General features: G+C 47.1%; 1 protein-coding gene across 1 annotated transcript in view; it reads right to left on the reverse strand.

Moving 5' to 3' along the window:
* Positions 1 to 9,438, reverse strand: part of LOC139394619 (sodium-dependent dopamine transporter-like) — a 32,038-nt gene that overhangs the window by 21,644 nt on the left and 956 nt on the right. The window contains exons 2-4 of the mRNA XM_071142719.1: positions 7,809 to 8,055; positions 4,478 to 4,609; positions 1,832 to 2,051 (exon numbers count right to left, since the gene is read on the reverse strand). Coding sequence (XP_070998820.1) covers positions 1,832 to 2,051; positions 4,478 to 4,609; positions 7,809 to 8,055 — 599 coding nt within the window. The remainder of the gene's footprint in view (positions 1 to 1,831; positions 2,052 to 4,477; positions 4,610 to 7,808; positions 8,056 to 9,438) is intronic.

Below are 9,438 nucleotides of genomic sequence, written 5' to 3' on the forward strand. Positions count from 1 at the left end.
GGAGAAAAATAAGGAGGAGAAGGAGAAGAAGGAGAAGAAAAAGAAGAAGAAGGAGAGGAAGGAGAGGATATCTTTGTGTCAACTGAATGGCCCTGACTCAGACGAGATGAAATTGCTGCCTTGCTGTCCATGACTCCATGACAGGTCTGAATTGTCAAAACAAACTGCCTTTGCTAAAAATATGAGACACCTGTTATTCTAACAAGAACACTGGATACAGTATCTCCATGGGCGACCAGGACATGAAGACATGGATACAGTATCTCCATGGACGACCAGGACATGAAGACATGGATACAGTATCTCCATGGACGACCAGGACATGAAGACATGGATACAGTATCTCCATGGACGACCAGGACATGAAGACATGGATACAGTATCTCCATGGACGACCAGGACATGAAGACATGGATAAAGTATCTCCATGGACGACCAGGACATGAAGACATGGATACAGTATCTCCATGGACGACCAGGACATGAAGACATGGATACAGTATCTCCATGGACGACCAGGACATGAAGACATGGATAAAGTATCTCCATGGACGACCAGGAGAATGAAGACATGGATACAGTATCTCCATGGACGACCAGGAGTATAGACACATGAATACAGTATCTCCATGGACGACCAGGAGAAGGAAGACGTGGATACAGTATCTCCATGGACGACCAGGGCGTGAAGACATGGATACAGTATCTCCATGGACGACCAGGACATGAAGACATGGATACAGTATCTCCATGGACGACCAGGACATGAAGACATGGATACAGTATCTCCATGGACGACCAGGACATGAAGACATGGATACAGTATCTCCATGGACGACCAGGACATGAAGACATGGATACAGTATCTCCATGGACGACCAGGACTATGAAGGTATGGATACTGTCTGGACGACCAGGAGAAGGAAGACATGGATACAGTACCTCCATGGACGACCAGGACTATGAAGGTATGGATACAGTCTGGACGACCAGGACTATGAAGGTATGGATACAGTATCTCCATGGACGACCAGGACTATGAAGGTATGGATACAGTATCTCCATGGACGACCAGGACTATGAAGGTATGGATACAGTCTGGACGACCAGGACTATGAAGGTATGGATACAGTCTCGGCGACCAGGACTATGAAGGTATGGATACAGTCTGGGCGACCAGGACTATGAAGGTATGGATACAGTCTGGACGACCAGGACTATGAAGGTATGGATACAGTCTGGGCGACCAGGACTATGAAGGTATGGATACAGTCTGGGCGACCAGGACTATGAAGGTATGGATACAGTCTGGGCGACCAGGACTATGAAGGTATGGATACAGTCTGGGCGACCAGGACTATGAAGGTATGGATACAGTCTGGGCGACCAGGACTATGAAGGTATGGATACAGTCTGGGCGACCAGGACTATGAAGGTATGGATACAGTCTGGGCGACCAGGACTATGAAGGTATGGATACAGTCTGGACGACCAGGACTATGAAGGTATGGATACAGTCTGGGCGACCAGGACTATGAAGGTATGGATACAGTCTGGGCGACCAGGACTATGAAGGTATGGAAACACATAGACCGGCATGTGAACTTCTGGCTCTCTCAGGCATGTCTTCTGGGTCCAGGTTTGAAATAAAGTCTGATTATATGAATGTGCACCTTTGTGTAAGTGAATGCCAACGAGAGAAAAAGGTGAAGCTGATCCCTCTCAATAATGCCCATACTTGACACACGTCAGAGCAACAAAAAAAACCTTTAAGAAAGAAGTCAACCGTCTCCGTTCAGACTCGGATCGAGAGACGAAACGCCAGACTCACTCAAAGTACTCTGCTGCGGGGGTGGACTTGTGTGTGTCGTTGAGGGAGTTGTTGAAGGCCCAGAGGTCCGAGCAGTTGGGGCTGTTCCAGGTGTTGTTACAGTGGACCCAGGGCAGCTCTCCGGTGAAGGAAGAGAACAGGTAGAACAGGGCCCAGGCTATAATCACGTTGTAGTAGAAGCCCACGTACAGACTGATCAGGATCACTGTGAAACCAACACCTGGGGAGGAAAAGGTGAAAGGTGAAAGGTCACAGTTCAAGATCACAATGGTTTAGAATACAGGCTCAGACTATAGCAGAGGTAGACAGAAAACACAAAATATCACAATAAATAATTGACATCAACTGGAAGTATCACAAAGGCCAAAGGTCACATCTGTTCCTGGATACCTCAAAATAAAACACACCTCCTATGAACCTCGACACTCTACATTCTTACATATTTTACATAAAAAACACTTTTCAGAAGTAAACTAGAACTAGAACACACACGGATAACACAGAATTTTTTTTAAAAGCGCTTTAACATGAAAGACAACAACAAGCCAAACTTTCTAAAGGTTGGCCTCTGCGGTCTTCTCTCTCTTCTCTTTATTTATCCCCAGATCTGCCCTTTCCGTGCGTTTAGCACCATGTCCGCGCTCCACTGTTCACTTTCATCCTAACCTTCAAGACCAACGCGGGTCCATCTCTTTCGTTCTGATGGCGATAACGATGTCCTGGCTCTTTTCCAAACGGCTCTTTTAAATCTACAAGAAGTGATATTTGTCGAGGCGGATTTCATCAGCGTCACGAGTGATCATGGCGTCTTTTGAAAACATTGATCGTTAGGAAAAAACAAACGATCAGATGTAAATTGCAGCGATTCCCTGTAGAGTGACAGCAGCTATTCTCTCTGTCTCAGCTTAGGGGGCTGGGTGAATGTGAGACCGCTGATTAAAACAACAACATCCAATACTCACACTCAGTCAGGGACCTTAAGATAGAGACAGATAGACCGATGGATGGATGGCTGAATGGCTGGGTGGCCGGGTGGGTGGCTGGCTGGGTCGGTGGGTGGCTGGCTGGGTGGCTGGCTGGGTGGGTGGCTGGCTGGGTGGCTGGCTGGGTGGGTGGGTGGGTGGCTGGGTGACTGGCTGGCTGGCTGGCTGGGTGGGTGTCTGGCTGGGTGGGTGGCTGGGTGGCTCGGAGGCTGGCTGGGTGGGTTGGTGGGTGGGTGGCTGGGTGGCTGGGTGGCTGGGTGGGTGGGTGGGTTGGTGGGTGGATGGGTGGATGGCTGGGTGGCTGGCTGGCTGGCTGGCTGGCTGGCTGGCTGGGTGGCTGGGTGGCTGGGTGGGTTGGTGGGTGGATAGACGGAGAGACAGACGGGGGTAGAAGGACAGTCAGACAGACAGGCTGCCTTCAAATTCGGCTTGACGTTATCATCTATGCATAGTCACTTTAATAACTCTACCTACATGTACATATTACCTCAACTAACAGGTGCCACTGCACATTGACTCTGTACCGGTACCCCCTGTATATAGCCTCCACATTGACTCTGTACCGGTACACCCTGAATATAGCCTCCACATTGACTCTGTACTGGTACCCCCTGTATATAGCCTCCACATTGACTCTGTACCGGTACCCCCTGTATATAGCCTCCACATTGACTCTGTACCGGTACCCCCTGTATATAGCCTCCACATTGACTCTGTACCGGTACCCCCTGTATAAAGCCTCCACATTGACTCTGTACAGGTACCCCCTGTATATAGCCTCCACATTGACTCTGTACCGGTACCCCCTGTATATAGCCTCCACATTGACTGTACTGGTACCCCCTGTATATAGTCTCCACATTGACTCTGTACTGGTAGCCTCCACATTGACTCTGTACCGTAATACCATGTGTATAGCCTCCACATTGACTCTGTACCGGTACCCTCTGTATATAGCCTCCACATTGACTCTGTATCAGTACCCCCCTGTATATAGCCTCCACATTGACTCTGTACCGTAATACCATGTGTATAGCCTCCACATTGACTCTGTACCGTAATACCATGTGTATAGCCTCCACATTGACTCTGTACCGGTACCCTCTGTATATAGCCTCCACATTGACTCTGTATCAGTACCCCCCTGTATATAGCCTCCACATTGACTCTGGGGGGTCCAGAGCACCGTCTGCAACACCACTGTTATGATGGGGGGGGGTCCAGAGCACCGTCTGCAACACCACTGTTATGATGGAGGGGGGGGGGGTCCAGAGCAACGTCTGCAGCACCACTGTTATGATGGGGGGGGGGGGGGGGTAAGGGGGGGGGGTCCAGAGCAACATCTGCAGCACCGTGGTTATGGGGGGGGAGGGGGGGGGGGTGAGTTAGAACGTGACAGAGAAGGTCACATTTCTTCTTTTGACACTCGTCATGTTAATTCGATGGTTTCCGCTCACCGGAGTGTTTATCGATGTGTCTGAAAGTACGGGAAGATTGGCCCCAAATGGGTTTATCACCGAAGACAGAGAGACTCTAAAAGCCAATTTTCAGTCTTCCATCTGACTGGCGTTGTTTGGGTATAAACAATGGTACTTATCTTAACACACACAAGCGCACGTACACACACACACACACACACACACACACACACACTCTCTCCTACCCTTGAATATAGGGCAGATCTTCCAGACACCAGCGGCCCCCTCTCTGTTGTACTGTCCCAGAGCCAGTTCCATGTAGAACAGAGGCATGCCTGCTATCACCATGAAGAACAGATAGGGCACCAGGAACGCTCCTAGAGGGGACAGAGAGACATAAGGCTACATTAAGGCTTCATAACACATACATAATGCTATCACCATGAAGAACAGATAGGAACTAGGAACGCTCCTAGAGGGGACAGAGAGACATAAGGCTACATTAAGGCTTCATAACACATACATAGCCTATACATAATAATACATAATGCTATCACCATGAAGAACAGATAGGGCACCAGGAACGCTCCTAGAGGGGACAGAGAGACACAGGACAGAATGACATGACATAGAACATACATAATGCCTTCATAACACATTCATAGCCTATACATAGCGGCATCACCATGAAGAACAGGTTGGGCACCAGAAACGCTCCTAGAGGGGACAGAGAGACACAGGACAGGATGACATGACATAGAACATACATAATGCCTTCATAACACATTCATAGCCTATACATATCGACATCATCATGAAGAACAGGTAGGGCACCAGGAACGCTCCTACAGGGAATAGAGAGACACAGGACAGGATGACATGACATAGTACATACATAATGCCTTCATGACACATTCATAGCCTATACATAGTGACATCACCATGAATAACAGGTAGGGCACCGGGAACGCTCATATAGAGGACAGAGAGAGACACAGGACAGGATGACATGACATAGCACATACATAATGCCTTCATGACACATTCATAGCCTATACATAGCGGCATCACCATGAATAACAGGTAGGGCACCGGGAACGCTCATATAGAGGACAGAGAGAGTACCTACATAATGGCTTTATAACACAGTCATAACCTATACATAAGCAATTCATAAGCACGTCTGCTACCTGCATGAAGAACTGGTAGGGCACCAGGAACGCTCCTATACGGCAACAGAGATATAAGGGCTTCATAACACAGGCATAGCCATACTGAGAGCATTCATAGTAACAGGTAGGGCAGCAGGAAGGCTGATTTTGACGGCAGAGAGACAGGACAGGATGACATGACATAGTCTTGCACAGCCGTCCTTTCCTGATCTAGTTGAGCCTGAGAGTCTGAGGCTAGACATGACAATACATGACAATAATGGTAGAGACATCTCATTTAAAGGGAACCTACAATAAGGGCTTCATTAAACATTCATTACCATGCATAGCACATTCATAACCACGCGTGATGAAATTGAATTGAAATTTAATCGAACCGGAACATTCTGCAAAATAATTCAAATGGGTTGTGGGTGTAACTAATTGTTGTAGATAATCAGCAGTTTGATCAGCCGAGGAGATCTCTTTTATCTTTAAAGGGTAAGGCCTCACACTCGCCCCATCATCCCTCCCGCCTGCTCAAACACACATAGATAAGGATTAATCTCTCTCTCTTCCTTCCTTCCTTCCTTCCTTCCTTCCTTCCTCTCTCTCTCTCTCTCTCTCTCTCTCTCTCTCTCTCTCTCTCTCTCTCTCTCTCTCTCTCTCTCTCTCTCTCTCTCTCTCTCTCTCTCTCTCTCTCTCTCTGTCTCTCTCTCTCTCCTCTCTCTCTCTCTCTCTCAATTCAATTCAAGGGCCTTTATTGGCATGGGAAACATGTTTACTTTGCCATAGTAAGTGAAATGGATAAACAAATGTGAAATAAACAATAAATAGTGAACAGTAAATGTTATACTCACACACTTCCAAAAGAATAAAGACATTTCAAATGTCATATTATATATATATACAGTGTTGTAACGATGTACAAATGGTTAAAGTGCACAAGATAAAATAAATAAGCATAAATATGGGTTGTATTTACAATGGTGTTTGTTCTTCACTGGTTGCCCTTTTCTTGTGGCAACAGGTCACAAATATTGCTGCTGTGATGGCACACTGTGGTATTTCACCCAGTAGATATGGGAGTTTATCAAAATTGGATTTGTTTTCAAATTCTTTGTGGATCTGTGTAATCTGAGGGAAATATGTCTCTCTAATATGGTCATACATTGGGCAGGAGGTTAGGAAGTGCAGCTCAGTTTCCACCTCATTTTGTGGGCAGTGAGCACATAGCCTGTCTTCTCTTGAGAGCCATGTCTGCCTACGGCGGCCTTTCTCAATAGCAAGGCCATGCTCACTGAGTCTGTACATAGTCAAAGCTTTCCTTAAGTTTGGGGTCACAGTGGTCACAGTGGTTTTAAGTCACAGTGGTCAGGTATTCTGCCGCTGTGTACTCTCTGTGTAGGGCCAAATAGCATTCTAGTTTGCTCTGTTTTTTGTTAATTCTTTCCAATGTGTCAAGTAATTATCTTTTTGTTTTCTCATGATTTGGTTGGGTCTATTTGTGTTGCTGTCCTGGGGTTCTGTAGGGTGTGTTTGTGTTTGTGAACAGAGCCCCAGGACCAGCTTGCTTAGGGGACTCTTCTCCAGGCTCATCTCTCTGTAGGTGATGGCTTTGTTATGGAAGGTTTGGGAATCGCTTCCATTTAGGTGGTTGTAGATTTGTAAATTTAGCGGGTATAATTAGCGGACCCCAGACCTCACAACTATAAAGGGCAATGGGTTCTACAACTGATTCAAGTATTTTTAGCCAAATCCTAGTTGGTATGTTGAATTGTATGTTCCTTTTGATGGCATAGAATGCCCTTCTTGCCTTGTCTCTCAGATCGTTCACAGCTTTGTGGAAGTTACCTGTGGCGCTGATGTTTAGGCCGAGGTATGTATAGTTGTTTGTGTGCTCTAGGGCAACAGTGTCGTGATGGAATTTGTATTTGTGGTCCTGGTGACTGGACCTTTTTTGGAACACCATTATTTTTGTCTTACTGAGATTTACCGTCAGGGTCCAGGTCTGACAGAATCTATGCAGAAGATATCTCTCTCCATCTCTCTTTCTCCCTCCCTCCCTCCTTCTCACCTCCTCCGTTCTTATAGCAGAGATAGGGGAACCTCCACACACTCCCTCCCTCCTTCTCACCCCCTCCGTTCTTATAGCAGAGATAGGGGAACCTCCACACACTCCCTCCCTCCCTCCCTCCTTCTCACCCCCTCCGTTCTTATAGCAGAGATAGGGGAACCTCCACTCCCTCCCTCCTTCTCACCTCCTCCGTTCTTATAGCAGAGATAGGGGAACCTCCACTCCCTCCCTCCTTCTCACCTCCTCCGTTCTTATAGCAGAGATAGGGGAACCTCCACACACTCCCTCCCTCCCTCCCTCCCTCCCTCCCTCCCTCCCTCCCTCCCTCCCTCCCTCCCTCCTTCTCACCTCCTCCGTTCTTATAGCAGAGATAGGGGAACCTCCACACGTTGGCCAGGTCCACAGCGAACCCTATCACAGACAGGAGAAAGTCGATCTTCTTCCCCCAGGTCTCCCTCTCTTCTCCGGGGACAGGGGTGTGTCCGTGACTGGGGCCCAGAGCAAGGCCGTGGCCGTGGGGGTGCCCAGCGGGGCTGACCAACGTGGAGGTGGTGAACTGGACCCCGTTGTGCTCCTTCACCAGAATCAGCTCCACCTAATATATCAGAACATATGTCATGTCACTGTCATCTATAACCACTCCACCTAATATATCACAATATATGTCATGTCACTGTCATCTACAGCCACTCCACCTAATATATCAGAATCTATGTCATGTAGCTATGTCACTGTCATCTATAACCACTCCACCTAATATATCAGAATCTATGTAATGTCACTGTAATCTACAACCACTCCACCTAATATATCAGAATCTGTCATGTAGCTATGTCACGGTCATCTATAACCACTCCACCTAATATATCAGAATCTATGTCATGTAGCTATGTCACTGTCATCTATAACCACTCCACCTAATATATCAGAATATACAGTATGTCATGTAGCTATGTCACTGTCATCTACAACCACTCCACTTAATATATCAGAATCTGTCATGTAGCTATGTCACTGTAATCTACAACCACTCCACCTAATATATCAGACTCTATGTCATGTAGCTATGTCACTGTCATCTACAACCACTCCACCTAATATATCAGACTCTATGTCATGTAGCTATGTCACTGTCATCTACAACCACTCCACCTAATATATCAGACTCTATGTCATGTAGCTATGTCACTGTCATCTACAACCACTCCACCTAATATATCAGAATCTATGTCATGTAGCTATGTCACTGTCATCTATAACCACTCCACCTAATATATCAGAATCTATGTCATGTAGCTATGTCACTGTTACCTACAACTAATTGATAATTGAAGTCATTTAGACACGTGCTTCCCAACCCTGGTCCCGGGGACCCAAATAGGTTCCCTATAAGTAACACACCAGATTCAACTAAAGGCCCGATGACGAAGAGGTGATGAAGAGGTCATCAGTTGAATCTAGTGGGTCGGTCCGAGGGCAAAACCTAAACTGGGCACCTCCCTTTGGGACCCGAGGACCAGGAAACACTGATTATTGATACAAAACGACTGGTCTTATGAGCCCCTATGACCACTATATACTGTAGGGAATAGGGCTCCATGTGGACCCTCCTATGGCCACTATATGCTGTAGGGAATAGGGCTCCATGTGGACCCTCCTAGGGCCACTATATACTGTAGGGAATAGGGCTCCATGTGGACCCTCCTAGGGCCACTATATACTGTAGGGAATAGGGCCCTATGACCACTATATACTGTAGGGAATAGGGCCCTATGACCACTATATACTGTAGGGAATAGGGCCCTATGACCACTATATACTGTAGGGAATAGGGCCCTATGACCACTATATACTGTAGGGAATAGGGCTCCATGTGGAACCTCCTATGGCCACTATATACTGTAGGGAACAGGGCTCCATGTGGACCCTCCTATGACCACTATATACTGTAGGGAATAGGGCTCCATGACCACTATAT

This window comes from Oncorhynchus clarkii, unplaced genomic scaffold, assembly GCF_045791955.1.
Source record: "Oncorhynchus clarkii lewisi isolate Uvic-CL-2024 unplaced genomic scaffold, UVic_Ocla_1.0 unplaced_contig_8311_pilon_pilon, whole genome shotgun sequence".
Classification (NCBI taxonomy): Eukaryota; Metazoa; Chordata; class Actinopteri; order Salmoniformes; family Salmonidae; genus Oncorhynchus; species Oncorhynchus clarkii.